Source organism: Micromys minutus (assembly GCF_963924665.1).
Source record: "Micromys minutus genome assembly, chromosome: 9".
NCBI classification, from domain to species: domain Eukaryota; kingdom Metazoa; phylum Chordata; class Mammalia; order Rodentia; family Muridae; genus Micromys; species Micromys minutus.
The window spans coordinates 20,016,837-20,040,192 of record NC_137978.1 but is presented as its reverse complement, the minus strand read 5'-3'; the positions used below and the strand labels follow the sequence as shown (position 1 = coordinate 20,040,192).

Genomic DNA, 23,356 nt, shown 5'->3' with positions numbered 1-23,356 from the left:
TTAATATAAATTTTAATACATTGTGTAAATTACCAAATTTTCTGAATCCATTCCTCTGTTGAAGGGCTTCTGGGTTCTTTCTAGCTTCTGGTTATTATAAATAAGGCTGCTATGAACATAGTTGAATATCTGTCCTTGTTTATGTTGGAGCATCTTTTGGGTATATGCCCAAAAGTGGTATAGCTGGGTCCTCAGATAGTATTATGTCCAGTTTTCTGAGGAACCACCAGACTGATTTCCAGAGTGGTTGCACCAGCTTGCAGTTCCACCAACAATGGAGGAGTGTTCCTCTTTCTCTACATCCTTGCCAGCATCTTCTGTCATCTGAGATTTTGATCTTAGCCATTCTGACTGGTGTGAGGTGGAATCTGAGGATTGTTTTGATTTATATTTCCCTGATGACTAAGGATGATGAACATTTCTTTAGGTACTTCTCAACCATTCAGTAATCCTCAGTTGAGAATTCTTTGTTTATCTCTGTCCCCCATTTTTTAATAGGGTTATTTGATTCTCTGAACTCTAACATTTTGAGTTTTTTGTATATATTGCATATTATACCTCCATTGGATGTAGGACTGTTAAGGATCTTTTCCCAATCTGTTGGTTGTTGTTTTGTCCTAATGATACTGTCTTTTACATTACAAAAAGTTTGCAATTATATGAGGTCCCATTTGTTGATTGTTGATCCTAGAGCATTAGCCATTGTTGTTCTGTTCAGAAAATTTTTTCACTGTGCCTATGTGTTCAAAGCTCTTCCCCACTGGATCTTCTATTAGTTTGAGTGTATCTGGTTTTATGTAAAGGTCCTTGATCTACTTGGGCTTGAACTTTGTGTAGGGTGATAAGAATGGATTAATTTACATTCTTGTACATGCTGACTGCCAGTTGGATCAGCACCATTTGTTGAAAATGCTGTCCTTTAGTCAGTGGATAGTTTTAGCTCCTTTGTAAAAGATCAAATGACCATAGCTATGTGGGTTCATTTCTGGGTCATCGAATCTATTTTATTGGTCTACTTTCCTGTCCTTCTACTGATACCATACAGATTTATTTATTTTTATCACTATTGCTCTGTAATACAGCTTGAGGTTGGGGATGGTGATTTCCCCAGAAGTTCTTTAATTGTTGAGAATAGTTTTGGCTATTCTGAGTTTTTTTTTTTTTTTTTTTTTTTTTTTTTTTTTTTTTTTTTTTTTTTTGTTATTCCAAATGAATTTGCTAAGTGCTCTTTCTAACTCTATGAAGAATTGATTGAAATTTTGATGGAGATTATATTGAATCTGTAGATTGCTTTTAGCAAGATGGCCATTTTTACTATATTAATTTTACTAATCCATGAGCATGGGAGATTTTTCTATCTTCTGAAATTTTCTGCAATTTCTTTTTTTAGAGACTTGAAGTTCTTGTCATACAGGTCTTTCACTTGATTACTTAGAGTCACACCAAAGTATTTTATATTATTTGGTACTATTGTCAAGGTTGTCATTTCCCTAATTTCTCAGCCTCTTTATTCTTTGAGTAGATGAAAGCGACTAATTTGTTTGAGTTAATTTTATATTAAGCCACTTTACTGAAGTTATTTATTAGCTCTAGGAGTTCTCGAGTGGAATGTTTGGGGTCACTTAAGTATACTATCATATCATCTGCAAAGAGTGATAATTTGACTTCTTCCTTTCCAATTTGTATCCCTTTGACCTCTTTTTGTTTTCTAATTGTTCTGGCTAGGATTTCAAGTACTATGTTGAATAGGTAGGGGGAAAGTGGGCAGCCTTGTCTAGTCCCTGATTTTAGTGGGATTGCTTCAATTTTCTCTCCATTTAGTTTGATGTTGACTACTGGTTTAATGTATATTGCTTTTACTATGTTTAGGTATGGGCCTTGAATTCCTGATCTTCCTAAGACTTTTAACTTGAAGGGGTGTTGAATTTTGTCAACTGCTTTCTCAGCATCTAAGAAGATGATCATGTAGGTTTTTTTGTTTGAGTTTGTTTATATAGTGGATCATATTGATGAATTATCTTATATTGAACCATTCCTGCATCCCTGGTATGAGGCCTACCTGATCATGATGGATAACCATTTTGATGTGCTTGAACTTGTTTTGTGAGAAATTTTGAGTATTTTTTCATTGATGTTCTTCAAGGAAATTGGTCTGAAGTTCACTTTCTTTGTTGGGTCTTTGTGTGGTTTAAGTATAAGCATAATTGTGGCTTCACAGAATGAATTCTGTAGTGTTCCTTCTGTTTCTATTTTGTGTAATAGTTTGGAGAGTATTATTATTGGGTCTTCTATGAATGTCTGATAGAATTCTGTACTAAACCCATCTGGTCCTGGGATTTTTTTGGTTGGGAGACTTTTGATGACTGCTTCCATTTTTTCAGGGGAAATGGGAATATGGTAATGTTTAGATGGTTTATCTGATCTGGATTTAATTTTGGCTACTGGTATCAGTTTAGAAAATTGTCCATTTCCTCTAGATTTTCCACTTTTGTTGAGTATAGGCTTTTGTAGTAGGATCTGATGATTTCTTGAATTTCCCCAGTTTCTGTTGTTAGGTCTCCCTTTTCATTTCTGATTTTGTTAATTTGGATACTCTCTCTGTGCCCTCTGGTTAGTCTTTCTAGGGGTTTATCTATCTTGTTGATTTTCTCAAAGAACCAGCTCCTGTTTTTGTTGATTCTTTGTATGGTTCTTTTTGTTTCTACTTGGTTTATTTCTGCTCTGTGTTTGATTATTTCCTGCCGTCTATTCCTCTTGGGTGTAGCTGCTTCTTTTTGTTCTAGAGCTTTCAGATGTGCTGTCAAGCTGCTAGTGTATGCTCTCTCCAGTTTCCTTTTGGAGGCACTCAGAGCTATGAGTTTTCCTCTTAGCACTGTTTTCATTGTATCCTATAAGTTTGGGTATGTTGTGTCTTCATTTTCATTAAATTCTAAAAAGTTTTTAATTTCTTTTTTCATTTTTTCTTTGACCAAGTTGTCATTGAGTAGAACATTTTTCAGCTTCCCTGTGTATATGAGCTTTCTGTCATTTTTGTTGTTAATGAAAACTAATATTAGTCCATGGTGATCTGATAGGATGCATGGGAGTATTTCAATCTTCTTATATCTGATGAGACCTGTTTTATGACGAGTTATATGGTCAATTTTGGAGAAGTTGCTGAGAAGAAGGTATATTTTTTTGTTTTCAGATGAAATGTTCTATAAATGTCTGTTAAATCTGTTTGATTCATAATTTCTGTTAGTTTTACTGTGTCTTTGTTTAGTATCTGTTTTCATGAACTGTCCCTTGGTGAGAGTGTGGTGTGAGTACAGAGTGCTCTGGCACCGGGTCAGCTTTAGGCACACGTGGAAACCTGAAGGATCCTGTCCCAGACTGCTCCTCGGTTCCTGTGTCCTGAGCATTCTGGGTGGGACTCACAGAGCAGAAGTGGTGTCTTACCTGTTCTCTCAGGTGTGTCAGCACTTCTGGGGGACCAGCTCCCTCCCAGCGGGGTCTGGGTATAGAGAGCTGTAGTACAGGGTCAAATTCTCTTTCTTTGTTGAGTCTTTGTGTGGTTTAGGTACAAACGTGACTAAGGCCTCATGTTTTTACAGTGTTCTGTCTGTTTCTATTTTGGAATAGTTTGAGGAGTATTTCTATTTGCTCTTGTTTGAAAGTCTGTATAGAGTTCTACACTAAAACCATCTGGTTCTGGGCTTTTGTTTGTTGGTTTGTTTACTATGGAATCTTTTAAAAATTGCTTCTATTTCCTTAGGGGATATAGGCCTGTTAAAATTGAATACATGATCTGGTTTCAACTTTAGTAAGAGGTATTTATCAAGGAAATAGCCAATATCTGGAAGCTAGTATAAGACCTTACCAATTTCTTTATGGAGGTACTTAGTCTATGAACTTACCTCTTATTACTTCTTTCATTGTGTCCCACAAGTTTGGGTGTGTTGTGCCTTCATATTCATTGCATTCTAGACATTGACCCAGTGGTCAGTGAGTAGAGAGTTGTTTATCTTCTAGAGATTTGTAGGCTTTCTCTTTTCTCTGTTATTCTTGAAATTCAGCTTTACTTCATGGTTGTCTGATAAGATACAGTTTTTTTCTTTCCAGTTTTCTTATATCTGTTGAAACTTGCTTTGTGACAACTATATGGTCAGTTTTGGAGAAGGTTCCATGAGGTGCTAGAATAAGGGATATTATTTCATGTTTCGTTGAAATGTTCTGTAGATATAATAGGTCCATTTGATTCTTAACATAAGTTAGTTTCAATATTTCTTAGTTCCTGTTTCAGTGGCCTATCCATTGGTGAAAATTGGGGTACAGAGGTCTATTTATGTGTAGGGTACAGCATATGATTTAATCTTTAGTAATTTTTTTCAAAAGTGGATACTCTTGTATTTGGGGTATAGATACTCAGAATTGAGACATCATATTTCCTTTGATGAGTATGATGTGTCTTTCCTCATCTCTGTTGATTAATTTTGGTTTAAAGTCTATATTAGAATGGCTAGTAGCTTGCTTCTTCAAAAAGTGGACTCTTTTTCTAGCCTTTTACTCTGACATAAAGTCTATCATTGTTGCTAGGAATGTCTTTCTTATATGCACCAGAATGACAGATCCCGATTTGCATACATTCTGTTAGCCTGTCTCTTTTTGTTGTAGAATTAATTGAGTCTATTGATTTTGAGAAATATTAATGACCAATCACTGTGAATTGCAGGAGCAGTTAACCTATTTGGTTTTGAGTTTTCCTTCTACTATCTTCTGTATGGCTGGATTAGTTGATAGATATTGTTTAAATTTGATTTTGTCATGCAATATCTTCTTTTTTCTATTTATGTTGATTGAAAGTTTTCTGGGTATAGTAGTCTGGACTGACATCTATGGTCTCTTAGAGGCTGTAATACATCTGCCCATGCCCTTCTGGATTTTACAGTCTCTTTGAGAAGTTGGGTGTAATTGTGATAGTTCTGCCTTTGTATGTTTCTTTGCCCTTCTCTTTAGTTTTAAATAGTTTTTAATTGTTCTGTATATTTAGTGTTTTGATTATTATGTGGCAGGAGGATTTTATTTTCTGACCCAATCTATTTGGTGCTTGGGAGGTCCTTCCATGTTGAGAGGCACCTCTTTCTTTGGGGTAGGGCATTTTTCTTCTGTGGTTTTATTAAAAATATTTTATGAACTTTTGAGTTAGAGATATTCTCCTTCTTCTATTCTTTTCATATTGACCCAGTTTCCTGGATGTTTTTTTGTCAGGAACTTTTTAGTTTTAACACTTTTTTTGATGGATGTATAGAATTTTTCCATTGTATCTTTTACGCCTAAGATTCTCTCTTCTATCTCTTATATTCTGGTGATGATGCTTACATATGTATTTTCTGTTCTTCTTTTCCCATGATTTCCTCAGTTTTTGTCATTTTTATTGCTTCCATTTCCATTTTCAGGTCTTGAAGAGTTTTATTCATTTCCTTTCTCTGTTTGATTTGATTTTTGTATATTTATTTAAGGGATTTTAAAATTTCTTCCTTAAAGGTGTCAATCATCTTTATAGAATTTAATTTAGATCAGTTTCTTGTGCTTCAACCTTATTAGGACAGCTGGGCTCTAGTGGTGCCATATTGTCTTGACGGTTGTTGGTTGTATTTTTATGTTGCCCTTAGCCATCTGGGTTTTGTGGTTAATTTTGGTTTAGATGCTGGTTTCTGTGTTTACTTTTGTTAGATGGGTTTTTTTTTTTATTGATTTTTCATTCCTTGATTTCTGTTTCCTTTTTTCCTACTGACCTGAGTGGCCCGAAGTTATGATTACTAGCTAATCTTCAGTTCTGGTAGAAATTTTTGTTACTTATGTGGCGTTCAGTTTTTGGGTGCTAACTTTGCTTCTGAGCTCCCTACAACCAGCATGGCCTGGGGTCCCTGGTGCCAGAGGGCCTCTGTTGGTGTTTTAGGGAAACCCTGCAAGCAAGGACTTGGAACATGGTCTTACTTATGTTCTTAAGACTTCCATGTTGGGAATGGAAAGATTGCTCAGCAGTTAAGAGTGTATATAGCTCTTTCAGAGGACCTGAATTCACTTCTCATCAGCTGCTTATAACTGCAGTTCTAGAGGGCATTTGATACTCCCTTCCGGCCTCCACAGGCACTTTTCTTAACACATATACACACACTTATATGACACACTATTTTTTTCTGCAAGTACTGCCAGATGTCTCTTAAAAGGTAACTAAATGGGACTTGACATGTATCTTGGTGGTAGAGTACACATGAAGCCCTGGGTTTTATTCTTGGCATTGCACATATAAAAATAAAACACAAACATGCTTTTGTACGTCATAACATAACTGAACATGTTTATAACTCATTAATATCTTTTTTTGCTTTTAAAATCTAAGTGTGTGTATGCATGTGCATGCCTATTCAATAAAATTAATAATCACTTTCTTGTTATAACCATTTCTTCTTTCACTTTTGTGTATAAAATAAATATGAGAATGCAAAATATTTGGTAAGTGTTAAGGTTATTTTCCTTTCGGTCAGTGAGGCTGAGCTGGGATCAGTAGGAGCATGACTTCCAAGTCTTAAGAGAAACTTTCACTTCAGCTTCGATATATGGGTAATTTTATCCCATATTAGACTTACATATAATTTTTATTTTAAGAGTCTTTTGTTAGTTTTCATTATTATCTAGAAAGAAAGCAAAGAACGAGTTAATGTACCTCTTACTATTTGTGGTTAAGAATAGTAAATCTGCACTTGGAATGTTATATAACATTTAGTAGTAATTGCTTACTCTACTAAAACTAAATATCTGGAAACTCAACCAATATTCCCCCCGCAAATAATATTTTTGATTTTTGCGATCATACGTGTGTGTGTGTGTGTGTGTGTGTGTGTGTGTGTGCGCACATGTGCACTCATGTGTAGCACAAAGTCATGTAAATATGAGAGGATGAAGATTTAAGACTTCATTTCTCTAACATAGTAAAAGTAAAATTTTTAGAAAACACTATATTCAGAAGACGACATATTTTCATGAAATATTTTTAGCTAACCACTAATATATGAATTAATGATAATTGAGTCTTGTTTTATTTGTGTATTTTTCAGTGTGTATGTACATGTGTACATACATATGCATATATGTGAGTGTGGTGTACATGCTTGTAGTTTATGCACATACTGTGTTTTGGTGGTATAGTATGACACCATTCCTGAGATGACATAACCAAATATCTAGTCATCCTAGAAGACCTCAGCCTGAAGTAAGAATACTATAAAGTCCAACTTACTGGGCTACTGAGTTTCATTGAGTTTGCTTATAGGAATATATATGGGTGAAGAGCTGCTTACAGGAGCAGAAATGACTCCAAAAAGAGATGAATTCCCGAAAGAGCATTGAAGCATGGGTGATGGCTCACAAGAGTTGCAATAGGAGCACACAATAGGTTAAAAAGTGTCTTTTCCACACTGCTCAGTTGGCCTGAGCCTCTTCCAGGGTTTCCTCTGGGCTAGTCCGTGCACCTCCCAGGCAGCTTTGCTGGTTTGAGCATGACTTTCAAGCAATCCTTACAGCTTTGCAGAGGGAGGGTCCTAGTACATCTGACCAGCTAGGTCCTGAAGCTATGAATAAGTCAAGTACTCTGTCTTAAGGAGCTGTCCTCAGAAATGGGGTGTACTGTCTTACCATGGAGGAAATAGCTATATGGAGGTGTGAATGTAGACAGAGGAGGATGTTAGGGGTCCTGCCATTGCACTCCCCAGATCCTTCCTTGGAGACAGGTCTTCCACTGGCATCCAGAAAACCCCTAGAACCTGTCGGTCCCCACACTTGTAAGCACTGAGCTTGCAGGCGTGGGAGCCAAGTCAGGTTCTTGTGTTTGCTCCACAGCACTCTTTCATAGCACACAACTCAGCACTGCTTAGTACATTCACGATGTCAAAAACTGTGGTCTTTAATTCCAAAGCATTTCTATGATCTCCAAAGAAGACCTCAGGCACATTTAAGTTACCATGTGTGTTCTTTTGTGACTGGGTTATCTCACTCGGCATGATAGCTTCTAGTTCCATCTATTTGCTTAGGAATTTATTGAAGTCATTGTTTTTAATAGCTGAGTAGTATTCCATTGTGTAAATGCACCACACTTTCTGTATCCATTCCTCTGTTGAAGGACACGTGGGTTCTTTTCAGATTCTGGCTATTATAAATAAGGCTGCTATGAACATGGTGGAGCATGTGTCCTTGTTATATGTTGGAGCATCTTTGGGGTATATGCTCAGGAGTAGTATTGCTGGGTCCTCAGATCCTACATCCAGTTTTCTGAGGAACCACCAGACTGATTTCCAGAGTGGTTGTACCAGCTTGCTATTCTACCAACAATAAAGCAGTGTTCCTCTTTCTCCACATGATGGTCTGTTCTTAATCTCCACTAATTTCTTAGCTCTAACTAATCAGCATCAATTGTCCCAGTAGTCTTTTCTCTTTTTCACTCTAAAGCCAGACCCACATGTTCTGCTGATTTCTGGGGCTGGAAATGACTGCCCCCTTACTCTATTACCAGCTTTCTGTTTTCCCATTTCCTCCCTGCCTAGGAAAGTTCAGGCTTTCCTAGAACTTGCTCTGTAGATTAACCTTGAATTTAGAAGTCTACATGGCTATGGCACTGTCTCCTGTAATGCTGGGATTAAAAGTGCATACCACTATGCTTGGATTTAAGCTTTTCTACACGTAGAACCTTTGTCCCAGGCTGGACTTGAATTTAGAGACCTGTTTGGCTTTGTCTCCTGTGAATAAAGGTCAGTACAACTGTGCCTGGATCTAAACCCAGGTAGATAGGATCTTGCCCCCAATTCCCTTAATCTTTTATCTACTAGAACATAGGATTCCGTTCCATTTCATGTCCTGGTGCCCTTTTAATACTTGAACCGTGTATTTTATATTTTTTCCCAAGCTTGGTATGCTTCTTCAAAACACTCTTTATGAAGAACAAAGTCTCTGTCAGACTTTTTTGAGACTTCCTTTATTAATAGAATTAATTTGAGTCTCTTCACCTTAGCCTCAGGTAGACCCTTCAGACAAGCTTAAAAAGTAGCCACATTCTTCACCAAAACCCCAGAAAACAGCCTCTAGGCCATATACTGAAATTCTTCTTCACTAAAATATCTGCATAATTCAAATCATTCTCAGTAACAAAGTCTTCCATATTCCTACTAAGATATCCCATTAAGTCCCATTTAAAGCATTACACTGTTTTCCCAATTCAAAGTCCCCAATCCACATTCTTCCAAATAAAAGCATGGTCAGGCCTATCACAGCAGTGTCCCACTCCTGGTACCAACTTCTGTCTTAGTTAGGGTCTACACCATGACCAAGGCAACTCTTATAAAAGACAACATTTAATTTGGGCTACCTTACAGGTTCAGAGAGTCAGTCTATTATCATCAAGGTGAGAGTATAACAGGATCCAAGCAGGCATGGAGCTGGAGGAACTGAGAGTTCTATATCTTCATCTGAAGGCTGCTAGTAGAAGACTGGCTTCCAGGCAGCTAGGATGAGGGTCTAAAGCCCATACTCACAGTGACAAACCTAAGCCTGCCAACAAGGCCACACCTCTTAATAGTGCCACTCCCTGGGCCAAGCAAATACAAATCATCACAGGTGAACTGTATGAAAATTAGAAAGAACTTCTGCTCATTAGAAGATACCATTAAGTGAATTAAAAAAATACCACTTCAGAGTGAGAAAAGGTATCTGTGTTGTATATGTCTAGGAAAGGATCCATATGTATGTATGTATCCATAACATACAGAGAATTACTATGAGATGAATTATAAAAGACAACAAATTCTGTAAAAAAGAGGAAAATATTTATATAGGTTTTGTTAAAGAGGACATTTCACTTGCAGATGTGTGTGTGTGTGTGTGTGTGTGTGTGTTTGTGTGTGTGTGTGTGTGTGTGTGTTTGTGTGTGTGTGTATGTGTGTGTGTGTGTGTGTGTGTGTGTGTGTGTATGTGTGTGAATTGTTCTCAGTTTGGTTTGTGTTCCAGCTTCTTCTGTGGGAAGGCTGCATTGTTGAGGATCTTCTTCCTTGCTGTTGAGAGTGCAGCAATGTTCTCAGCATGCAGCTGAGGACTGTCATTAGTACCTCATACATTCTGAAACACTGGGTTTCCTTTTATCTTAAGTTCAATGCACTGTCAAGCTCCTCTCGTATTTTCTCTGAAATAAGTATTTGCTTGGCATTTGTTGAAGTGTAATAGGTAAGAATTGATTCAGCACACTTGCTATGGATATGAGCAGGATGTTGCAGTGTGGATGAATGATTGGACTTAGTCTCAGGTACAGGCTGGAAACATGAGGATTAACAGCTGAGGAGCATAGTGGGTTCACTGGATGGAGAATCACCAGGAGAAAACATCACAGCAAGGGCAAGTAGCTAAACAACCCTGCTAGAATGGTTGCTGAGTCAGCCCAGGGTGCTGAGGGAGCGGTGAGGGTGAGGAAGCATGGGACAGACAGGTTCCTGCCAAGCTGCACGAAGAGGGTATAAATATAATAACAGGTCTATAAAGTGCACACACAGTGAGTGTACGAGAGGCAGTCTGAAGCTCAGCCCAACAAATTATCTTCACCAGATGTACCTTCTCTAAAATATGTGAGGAGTTTTCAGACAACCCTGTGGTAATGGTTTCCTACTTATGCTGAGGTGATAGAAAATGCTTCATATAATTTATACTTCTGAAGGCTCACTGCACCTAGTCTTATGTGGTGATGCTTCAGTCATGAATGTTTATCTTCCTGTTCTTTGAATGGAATGTTTTATGTTACCAGGACTAGTTTTTCTCCAAGTGTCTTTCAGATAATTTTGCATCCAGAGTTGTCAAGAAGTATATTTGACTTTTTTTCCTCTATTGAGCCCTACTGCTTTGTGTTATCAGCTAAGCAAATAAGAATCCTCATCTGAACTTAGTCATTGTGTGCTTAACTGGACATGTGTGCCTGCATCTGTCCTCCTGTTTATAATCTTCCTAAGAAGACGCTGTTATATTCATGGGACCTAATATTTTAAAAACTCTTACATATGTATATGTTTATCTAAACAAAAGGTACACACATGGGCATCAAACTATGAATTTAATTATTTAAAGAATTATATTGGCCACCAGGAACAGTAGAGATCCAGGGACATAGGCCTGGTGAGACAGCCCTTGGAGTAGCTGGGGAGTAGAGAGGTCTGTGCCGAGCACTCGGAAAACACCCCCCCATTGGTTCAGGGGAGCAGGAACCCTGCCTTAGGGTCTCTGTTTCCACCCGGCAGGCCCATGTGTTCAGAACAGGTGCTCAGGCCATCTGCCACCAGGAACAGCGGAGATCCAGGGACACAGGCCTGTTGAGTAGCTGAGGGGCAGAGAGGTCTGGGTTGAGGACCCAGAAAGCGACCCTGCCCTGCCGATTGGTTCAAGGGAGCAGAAACTCTGCCTTAGAAACTTGGTTTTCAACTGGAGGGCCCATGCATGCAGAACAGGCGCTCAGGCCATCCACCAGGAACAGCAGAGATCCACGGACACAGGCCAGGTACATGGGAGAGACGAGAACCAATCACTGACAACAAGACCACGTATAATCATAGACAACAAGATGGCAAGAGGAAAGCAAAATAATGTACCCCAGGGAAACCAAGACAACCTGGCAACACCAGAACCCAGCTCTCCCATCACAGCAAAGAGCAGAGGAATGCAAAACACTCCAGAAAAAGAAGACTCAGACCCAAAATCATACCTCAAGATGAGGATGGAGATCCTTAAACAAGAATGGGAGGAAAAGCATAAAGAAATAGAAGCTTTTAAAGAGGAAACAAGAAAAACACTCAGAGAAATCAAAGAACTAGAGGAAAACAGAACCAAATAGATGAAGTAATGGAAGAAAGAATTTAAAATGGAAATGGAAACAATAAAAAAATACACTAAAAGAGAGAATCCTAAGGTAGAAAACCTAAAAAATAAATCAGGAGTCACAGATGCAAGCATTTCCAACAGACTACAAGAGATGGAAGAGAGAATATCGGGGGCCAAAGACAACATTGAAAGCATAGACAAAAGAGTCAGAGAAGATGCAGAAACCAAAAAGCTCCTAACCCAAAATGTCCAGAAGATCCAGAACACAATGAGAAGACCAAACCTAAGGATAATAGGAATAGAAGAGGGCAAAGAATATCAACTAAGAGGCACAGTAAATATCTTCAACAAAATCATAGAAGAAAACTACCCTACCCTTAAGAATGAGATGACCATGATCATAAAAGAAGCCTACAAAACTCCAAATAAAGTGGACCAGAAAAGAAATTCCTCCTGACACATAATAGTCAAAATGCCAAGTGCCCAAAGCAAAGAAAGAATACTAAAAGCAGTATGGGAAAAAGGTCATGTAACATATAAAGGCAGACCAGTCAGAATTACACCGGATTTATCAACAGACTATGAAAGCTAGAAGATACTGGAAAGACATCATGCAGACAATAAGAGAACACAGTGTCAGCCCAAGCTGCTATACCCAGCAAAACTATCAATCACCATAGATGGAGAGAACAAGATATTCCAAGACAAAATGAAATTTACACAATATCTGGCCACAAACCCAGTACTACTATGAATTATAGGTGGAAAACCCAATACAAGGAGGGAAACTACATCATAGTAAAAACAAGAAAACTTCTAAGCAAGAAAACCAAAAGAAAAAAGACACACAGGCACAATTATACCCTCAAAAGCAAAAATAGCAAGAAATAGCAACTACTATTCCTTAGTATCTGTTAACATGAATGGACTCAATTTCCCAATAAAAAGATATAGGTTATTAGACTGGATACATAAACAAAAGCCAGCATTTTGCTGCATACAGAACTCATCTCAGAGACAAAGACAGATACTATCCCAGAGTAAAAGGTTGGGAAAACCTTCCAAGAAAATAGCCCCAAGTAGCAAGCTGGAGTGGCCATTCTAATATCGAATAAAGTAGATTTTCAACCAAAAGTTATCACAAAAGATAAGGAAGGACACTTTTTACTCAGTACAGGGAAAGTTTGTCTGGAGGAACTCTCAATCCTTAACATATATGCTCCAAATACAAGAGCACCCATATTCATAAAAGAAAACTTACTAAAGCTCAAAAAATACATTGCACCTGACACAATAATAGTGGGAGACATCAATAACCCACCCTCATCAATGGACAGATCATGGAAACAGGAACTGAACAAGTACACAGTGAAACTAGAAGAGGTTATGAAACAATTGGAATTAATAGATATCTACAGAACATATCATCCTAAAACAAAAGAATATGCCTTCTTCTCAGCACCTCAAGGCACCTTCTCCAAAACTGACCATATAATCAGTCACAAAACAAGCATCAATAGATATAAGAAGGTTGAAATACTCTCATGCATTCTATCAGATCACCATGGTGTAAAGCTGGTCTTTAATAACAACAAAGACATTAAAAAGCCCATAAACATATGGAAACTAAACAATGCTCTATTAAATGATAGCATAGTCAAAGAAGAAATAAAGAAAGAAATTAAGGATTTTCTAGAATTTAATAAAAACGAAAACACAACATACCCAAACCTATGGGATGCAATGAAAGCAGTACTGAGAGGAAAACTCATAGCTCTGAGTGTTTCCAAAAAGAAACTGGAGAGAGCATATACTAGCAACGTGACAGCACAGTTGAAAGCTCTAGAAGAAAAAGGAAGCAGATGCACCCAAGAGGAGTAGAGGGCAAGAAATAATCAAACTCAGAGCAGAAATTGACCAAATAGAAACAAAAAGAACCATTCAAAGAATCAACAAAGCCAAGAGCTGGTTCCTTGAGAAATTAACAAGATTGATAATCCTTTAGCCAGACAACTTGAGGGCAAACAGAGAGTATCCAAATTAACAAAATCATAAATGAAAGTGGAGACACAATAACTGAAACTGAGGAAATTCAAGAAATCATCAGATCCTACTACAAAAGCCTATACTCAACAAAGCTGGAAAATCTGGAGGAAATGGATGAATTCCTAGACAGATACCAGATACTAAAGTTAAACCAGGACTAGGTAAACCATCTAAATAATCCCATAACACCTAAAGAAATAGAAGTCATCAAAAGCCTCCCAACCAAAAAAAAAAGCCCAGGCCCAGACAGGTTCAGTACAGAATTTTATCAGACATTTATTGATGACCTAATACCGATACTCTCCAAAATATTCCACAAAATAGAGTCACTACCAAACTCATTTTTTGAGGCTACAATAACCCTCATTTCTAAGCCACACAAAGACCCTACAAGGAAAGAGAACTTCAGACCAATCTCACTTATGAACATTGATGTAAAAATACTCAACAAAATCCTTGCAAACCGAATCCAAGAAAACATCAAAATGATCATTCACTATGATCAAGTAGGCTTCATCCCTGGGATGCAGGGATGGTTTAATATACAGAAATCCATCAATGTAATCCACATATAAACAAACTCATAGAAAAAAACCAATGGTCATCTCACTAGATGCTGAGAAAGCATTTGCCAAAATTCAACACCCCTTCATGTTAAAAGTCTTAAAAAGAACAGGAATCCAAGGCCCATACCTAAACATAATAAAAGCAATATACAGCAAACCAACAGCCAACATCAAACTTAATGGTGGGAAACTTGAAACAATCTCACTAAAATCAGGGATTCGTCAAGGCTCCCCACTTTCCCCCTATCAACATAGTACTGGAAGTCCTGGCTAGAGTAATTAGACAGCAAAAGGAAATCAAAGGGATACAAACTGGAAAGGAAGAAGTAAAAACATCACTATTTGCAGATGACATGATAGTGTTCTTAAGTGACCCTAAAAACTCCACTAGAGAACTCCTACAGATGATGAACAAGTTCGGCAAAATGGCTTGATATGAAACAAACTCAAACAAATCAGTAACCTTCCTTTACTCAAAGGACAAACATGTGGAGAAAGAAATTAGCAAAAAGATACCCTTTACAATAGTCACAAAAAAAAAAAAAAAAGAAAAGAAAGAAAAGAAACACCTTGGTGTGATTCTGACTAAGCAAGTGAAGGACCTGTATGACAAGAACTCAAATCTCTAAAGAAGGAAATCGAGGAAGATTCCAGAAAATGGAAAGATCTCCCATGCTCATGGATTGGAAGGATCAACACTGTAAAAATGGCCATCTTACCAAAAGCAATCTACAGATTCAATGCAATCCCCATCAACATCCCAACCCAATTCTTCATAGACTTGGAAAGAGCAATGTGTAATTTCATCTGGAATAACAAAAGACCTAGAATAGTGAAATCCATCCTCAACAACAAGAAAACATCTGTGGGAATCACTATCTCTGACCTCAAGCCATATTACAAGGCTATTGTGCTGAAAACTGCATGGTACTGGTACAGAAATAGGCACGTGGATCAACAGAATAGAATAGAAGATCCAGAAATCAGCCCTCACATATATGGTCAACTGATTTTTGACAAAGGAGCTGTAAACATTCAATGGAAAAAGGACAGCCTCTTCAACAAATGGTGGTGGTCAAACTGGTACTCAGCATGCAGAAGAATGAAAATAGATCCTTTCTTATCTCATTGTACAAAGCTCAAGTGCAAGTGGATCAAAGATCTCCACATTAAACCAGATACACTGAAATTATTAGAAGAGAAAGTAAGGGAAACCTTAGAACACATAGGCACAGGAGAATGTTTCCTGAACAGAACACCAATGGCTTGTGTGCTAAGGTCAAATATCGACAAATGGGACTTAATAAGATTGCAAAGTTTCATTAAAGCTAAGGACACTGTCAGCAAAACAAAATGGCAGCCAACAGATTAGGAAAAAATCTTTACCGTCCCCACATCTGATAGAAACCTAATATCCAAGGTATACTAAGAACTAAAAGAAGCTAGACACCAGAGAATCAAACAACTCTATTAAAAAGTGGGGTACAGAGCTAAACAAAAAGTTTTTAATTGAGGAATATTTAATGGCTGAGAAGCATCTAAGAAAGTGCTCAACATCCTTAGCCATCAGGGAAATGCAAATCAAAACAATCCTGAGATTCCACCTCACACCAGTCAGAATAGCTAAGATAAAAAATTCAGATGGCAGCAGATGCTGGGGAGGAGGTGGAGAAAGTGGAACAATTCTCCACTGCTGGTGGGGTTGTAAACCACTCTGGAAATCAGTCTGGCGATTCCTCAGAAAATTGGACATAGTACTACCTGAAGACCCAGTTATTCGACTTCTGGGCATATAACCCAGAGAAGCTTCAACATACAAAAAGACACATGCACCACAATGTTCATAGCAGCCCTATTTATAATAGCCAGAAGCTGGAAAGAACCCAGATGTCCTTCAGTAGATGAACGGATACAAATATTGTGGTATATTTACACAATGGAGTACTACTCAGCTATCAGAAACAATGACTTTATGAAATTTTTAAGAAAATGGATGCATCTAGAGAATATCATCCTGAGTAAGATAACCCAGTCACAAAAGAACAGACATAATATGCAGTCACTGATAATTGGATACTAACCCCACAAAGCTCAGAAGACCCCAGAAACAACTCACAGACTATATGAAGTTCAAAAAAAAAAAAAAAAGTCCAAAAAAAAAAAAAAGAAAGAAGATTAAAAACCATTATGCTTAATCTTTTACACACGAAGAAAACTTTGACTAATTCCAGGTTACATCTTGTTTTACATGTACTTTATGCTCATTGTAACTAATAAGATTTTAATACACACTATCAAACCTTTAAAAAAAATCAAGTACTGACAAAATGCATTCCTATACTTTTATGCAAAAATGCTTAAAATCTGTACATTTATCTTTTTTTTTTAAATAAAGTTGTTCAACTAAAAAAAAGTATTAGCTTGAGGTAAAATAAAGACCATATTTCTTCCATTATTTAAGAATTGGTTATGACTTGAAAAGATGGCTCAGTAGTTACACTCAGTGTGAACTTCCTGCAGGATTCCCTTGTATGAGTTCTTAGTATAAATGACCCCAGTTCATTTTTTAGCACCCACAGCAGGCAGCTCACAAATGCCTGTACCTCCAGGTTCAGGGGATCTGCCTTTCCTCTGTGGGTACCTATACTCACACACATGCCTATACACAGATACTAATATCAATGTAAATAAAACTGAAAAAGAAATATTAAAGATTTTTCTGGTATTGCTAGTTTTAATTTTTTTATTTTACTTAGCATTTCTAAGTTTATGATTTGATTCTTTTTCTTGGATTTATTTTAAGAACTCTGTGTATGTGTATAAACTAATACTAAAATGTTTCAAAAACTTAATATGAAAATTATGTTGCATTTTTTATTCTCGTAGTCTCATTTGAGCAGTGTAATAAATATACATTCATATAATTATTCATGCATTTATTAACTTCTGTATTGGTTTCTATAAGGTATCTATTAATTAGCATTCTATCATTGTAGTAAACAATTGTAAAAAAAAAAAAAAAGAAGCGAAAAAGATTTACTAGGCTAGTAGTTTTTGAGGTCTCCTGGAGCCCCTAAAAATAGGTAAGTAAAAAACTGGACCATTTTCTCATTTTCTTTTTTAATGAAAAAAAAAACCCTTTTACACTGAACATTATGCTTGAACACCTATTTTACAATGTGAATAGATATGCCTGTAATTTCTGAATATCTGAAACTACATAAAAATGCAAGGCTATAGCTGCAATTTGAACTTGAGACTGAAAAGAACTTGTACAGGACTTGGCCTCAAGCAGGATTATCTATAATAGAAACTGAAATTCCAGTTTTATTTTATCCTTAATAATTTGGACCTGGTGCTTTCATATATTTTGGAAACTGAGGAAAATCAATTGGAGGATTTAGGAAAGGTAACTAAACATATACATAAAAATACCATCTAATTTCCAGAAAATTCCTAAATTTTTTTTGCTAGTCAAACTTTAAAGGTAACATTAAATAATTAATTTTAGGATTGACCTCTAGGTCAAGAATCTTTTGTCTTTTAAGGCCATTTAAAGTGTACATACATTTTGTGAGGACTGAGGCATTTGCTTTGGAATAGACGACTGAGAGTTAACATTTTATGTTGTAAATAATGTTACCAAATTATGCATTTTAATATTTAAGTATTAATTTACTATTTATGCTATATAAATATAATAAATTAGATATACTATGTAGATATCTAAATATGTTGCTGGGGAATTAGAATTCCCTTGTATGAGTTCTTAGTATAAACTCAGAATTAGAAGGACTCAGAAAATGTCTTGGCAGTCATTTACTGTGATATAATACGAAGTGAACAGACTCGGGAATGACCATCTACAAAAGCTTCCTAGAGAAATGAAGTCTTTCAGTCTCTTGGGCTTCCTGTTGCTGTAATCAAATACCATGACAAAAAACAGCTGGGGAGGAAGGGGTTAGTTTTGTTTACACTTCCACAACAATCTGTAATCAAGAACATGCCCCATATACTGGCCTACATAAAGGGCAATCTTGTGGGTGCATTTGCTTAACTGGCATTCCCTCTTCCCAAAGGAGTCTAGCTTGGGTCAAGCTGACACAGAAATAGCCAGGATGACTGACCTCTTGTCAACTTGACACACAAACACATCACTGTCCAACTGGAATGTTTCTTTCTTAGTTGCTCCCAAGATGACATGTTAATATTAATATCAAAATGTCTGTTCTTTTGACCAAGGGTACTAGTTGGCCCTCACTGAGCTTTAGGATAACTCTGATACCTCCACCTCCTTCTTTTCCTGAGTGTACTGGCTGCTTTTGTGTGTCAACTAGACACAGCCAGAGTTATCAGAGAGAGGAACCTCAGTTGAGGAAATGCCAAAATGAGATCCAACTGTAAGGCATTTTCTCAACTAGTGATCAAGTTGGGAGGACCCAGCCCATTGCGGGTGGTGCCATCTATGGGCTGGGTCCTATAAGAAAGCAGGCTGAGCAAGCCAGGGGAAACAAGCCAGTAAGTAACATCCCTCCATGGCCTCTGCATCAGCTCCTGCTTCCTGACCTGCTTGGGTTTCAGTCCTGACTTCCTTTGGTGATAAACAGCAATATGGAATGTAAGCTGAGTAAACCCTTTTCTCTCCAACTTGCTTCTTGGTCATGATGTTTGTGCAGGAATAGAGACCCTGACTAAGACACTGAGGTATTTTGAATTTTATGAAGGAAAAATTGCTATACTTTGCTTTTTATGTGTGTTTCCTGGGGAAGTGGTGATAAAATTCAAAGCTATGAAGGAAGAATGCATCCCTGCTGAGCACCAAGCCTGCTGGTAGCTGTGTCCTCTCTAGCATAATCATTTGGTGTAAATGTATATTGTCATATATTCCAAACAAAACCTATATTAGTTACAGAAGAAAAATGCTAGACTTTCTGATTGAATTATTAAATTCACACTTGTGGATAGAATATTCTTATGATATATGCAATGTGCTGTATAGCTTTGGCAGATGAACCAATGAAAATACCATTATATATTTTGTTTAGATATTTCTTTAACACAATATAGTAATCATAGGTGTGTTAAAATGTAGTGCAACAAGTCGGTACATGATCTGTGGTACAAGTATGAACAGAAGTGTGTGTTCTGTTTATGCATGTCAAGGTACACATCTATGTAATGTTATCATAGGTCATTCTCCCTCCCAAATTCTTCTCTCTGTCTACCTGTCTCTTTCTCTTGTTTGTCTCTGTCTCTGTCTCTGTCTCTGTGTGTGTGTGTGTGTGTGTGTGTGTTAGTGTGCCTGTGTTTGTGTGTAACACAACTCCTTCATCAACAGCATACTTTTATGCTTTTCCAAAAGTTCTACCAACTGCGGACAAGTACATGTATATATATATATATATATATGTATATATATCTTAGCCAACAGAGGCCATTCCTTTAAACCACTGCAGAACTGTTATACTGTAATCTTCTGTAGTCAGTATATTTTGCTTAGGTCTCTTTGGCTATTTTAAGTCTTCTGTTATTCTTGCTATTAAAAGTCACCTACACTTACATTGGGACCTAAATATCTTTTTAATGTCTAGTGTATTTTATTTTTATAAAAGTATGTGCTGTTCCCATACATGGCATAAAAATTTTCCCTTCATTCTGATTTTCAAGTAGCTTTGAATATGTTTTCTTTTTTACCTTGTAAATTTGATGTTTTTAGTTAGTATTTTTTTTAATTTCTTACTGAATTATCTCTTTTCTAGTGGTTTTATTCATGCTCTTAATGATGGTTTTTACTTAATTCTTTCTGTTCTGGGTATAAGATTCCCTCAGTCATCTCGTGTAATTCTGGTTTAATGACCATGAGTTTTCTTGTTTTTTTCTTATCCTGAAGGGTCTTTAACTTGAAACAAAACCTTGCTGGGTACAACAGTTTTGGATGACATTATTTACTTTCAGGACCCAAAATATATGACTCCATATTCTTCTGGTATTTAGAAATCCTTAATTAAAGATATACCATTGTCTAATGTCTTTATATACTCCTCTTTTGCAGATTGCAATGTCCCTCCTTTGTCCTGTACTTTAACAACTAAGCTATTCTATGCCATGGTGACTGACTTCTATGCTCATACATGTTGGCATTCCTTCTACGCTCTGCTCAACAGTCACCTACCAACAGCTATATAGCCCTGGCTTGCTATAAAAGGGACTGTTTGGCCTCTCTGACTCTCTGACCCTTTTCTTTTCTCCCTCTGACCCCTTTCTACTTCTCTCCCCTTTCCCCTCCTCCTCTCTCTCTCCATGAGTTCTTGGCCAGCCTCTTCTCTTTCTTATTTTTCTCTGCCCCCTCTCTTTCTTTACTTCCTTCCCTATTCCCCTTCCCAAGTCTCCAAATAAAACATATCCTTGACTTTATAAAACACATGAATAGATATTTGAAGTTCTAAATAATGAGATGTCTATATCTTTCCCCAGATGTGGACAGTTCTAGGCTATTATTTTATTGAAGAGGTTTTCTATGATCTTTACCTGTAGTTCTTTTCCCTCCAGTATACCAGAGAACATATAATTTTTAAGGATATCCCAAAGTTTTTGCATTTTCTCTTAAAGCCTTTTAAACTTCTCTTCTGTCTGACAGTAACAACTGAGACCTGCCTTCAGGCTCTGCTGGTTTTACTTCTGCTTCCTTGTTCTGTTTTCGGGACTGCGACGACAAGTTTCTCACCTCTGGGACTCTGCCCAGTCTCTTCAGATCCTGTATTTCCTTGCTTAATGCATCTATTTGTGGTTTTTCCACTCTTTTTTCATATTTCTGTGTTGAGACGATTGTTTGTTGGGATCATCATCATTTATACTAATGGTGGCCTCATGACATGGGAGGGAGGCCTCGGTCAGTCCTGGGTTTGATTTTAGTACAGATTCACACACTCTCCGAAATCGATATCCACCAGGTGTTTTTTTTTGTTTTGTTTTGTTTTGTTTTTACTTGCCTGGTGCTGACTTACTGTAGAAACAGGGTTTTCAGGGGTTGGACTGGCTGGCCCAGGCATCCTTCTGACTCTGCCTTCCCAGACACGTATCACAAGCATATGCCACCCTTTTCACACTCTTTACACTGTGTGAGAAATACAAGTCAGAGCCTCTTGATGGTACAGCATACACTTTACAGACTAAGCTGTCTTCCTAGCTCCTGAAAGCTTAATAAAATTAGCTAACGTGCAAAGTATTACATTTCATTATGACATTTTCAAACCTAAATGAGTAAATCACCTTTGTTGATCCCTCACAAGCTGAACCCTTCCCTCTTACCCGCTGTGTAGCTTCCTGTCCATGGTCTTGTCACATGGATACTTCTGCCTTCCCTCCCTCCTTCCCTCCCTCCCTCCCTCCCTCCCTCCCTCCCTCCCTCCCTCCCTCCCTCCTTCCTTCTCTCCCTCCCACCCTCTCTCCCTCCCTGCCTCTCTCCTTCACTCCCTCTCTCCCTCCCTCTCTCCCTCCCTTCCTCTCTCCCTCACTCCCTCCCTCCCCATCAACACATTTTTCCTTCCTGTGGTCTCTGTTCTAGTGGTTTTACCCTCTACCCACTTACAACAGCCCTTCCACACACAAATAGTTCTTTATCTGGTCATGTTGTTGCGTGCTAATAATCCCAGCATAGAAAAGGCCAAGGTAAAACTATGAATTCAAAATTCAGGCTAAATATTGAAATATATGAATTTATAATTTGAAATTGAAATATATAAACATTATTTACATAGTTATATAAATTTAATAATATGATATTATCTAATTTAATAGTATATATTGTAATACATATACATTTATATTTAATATATAAATATTTAAATAAATATATATATTTGAAATTGAAATATATAAATATATAAAAATGCCAAAAATAAAAAAATGTATTTAGCATGCCCTCATAGAAATCAATTTGTATGCTAGATAAAAATTAATGAACATGTGTAATTATTATATTTTTACTTTTATCTTACCAGTCTTTTCTACTTTTCAGTTGTCTTTGCTGTTTTGTTTTACTGTACTATTCACTTAAGTACACATTTTGTGTAATTATTAATTGTTCAAATTTTCATAGGATGAATCTTCAGGATGAATTGGATGAGCTTAAAATACATATGTCTATTGATAAAACAACAATACAGGAACTGAATAGGTGCATGGCAGAGAAAAGAGAAGGTAAGTTTTTAAGTAAAATAAATCTTTAGCCTTAATATCTAATTTTTCTTTCAATTTAAGAATCTTACTTAATTTTTCATTTTTTATAGTTTACTGATTTATAACACAATTTTTGTGTCTCATGAGAAAATCAAATACAATGAGCTCCTAAATATCCCACGTTGAACAGGCCCCCAGTCTCTTAGCCTGTAGCCAGTACTTGTGATGTGGCCCAGCGGCCTGCTGGTGATGCCCAGGCCTGAGGAACTGAGGCCAAGCCAGACCTTAAGGAAAGATGGAGGAAGCCTGTGGAGTCCTCAGTGCCCTCCCTGCTCCTTACACGTGGACTGTAAGCCTCCACAAACATGCTTGCCTCTCTCCCCCTCTTAATTTAATATAAAAATGTAAGCAAAGATAAGAGTAAAAGATAATTAATTTTATTGTTCATTGACATAGTTTTTCTAGTTACACTTGCACACAATTTTATAATTGTGTTTAACCTTGGTGATTCACTCTTTTGTGTATGTGTTTTTATTACAAGTCATTGAATGTATTTAGTTCTAATTTTATGGGACCACCATCTTAAACTTAGAAGAAAAGTTTGCTCATTTCAAATGTGCAAACCACTGTGGCCATCCTGTCTCATGATATGGGACACACCCATGTTGCCAATTTAAGATTGC

General features: G+C 37.1%; 1 protein-coding gene across 1 annotated transcript in view; it reads left to right on the top strand.

The window, feature by feature from the left end:
* CNTLN (centlein) overlaps positions 1-23,356 on the top strand; it is a gene marked incomplete at its 5' end in the record, with an annotated part of 250,033 nt that overhangs the window by 136,433 nt on the left and 90,244 nt on the right. The window contains one exon of the mRNA XM_080921559.1: positions 22,594-22,694. Coding sequence (XP_080777685.1) covers positions 22,594-22,694 — 101 coding nt within the window. The remainder of the gene's footprint in view (positions 1-22,593; positions 22,695-23,356) is intronic.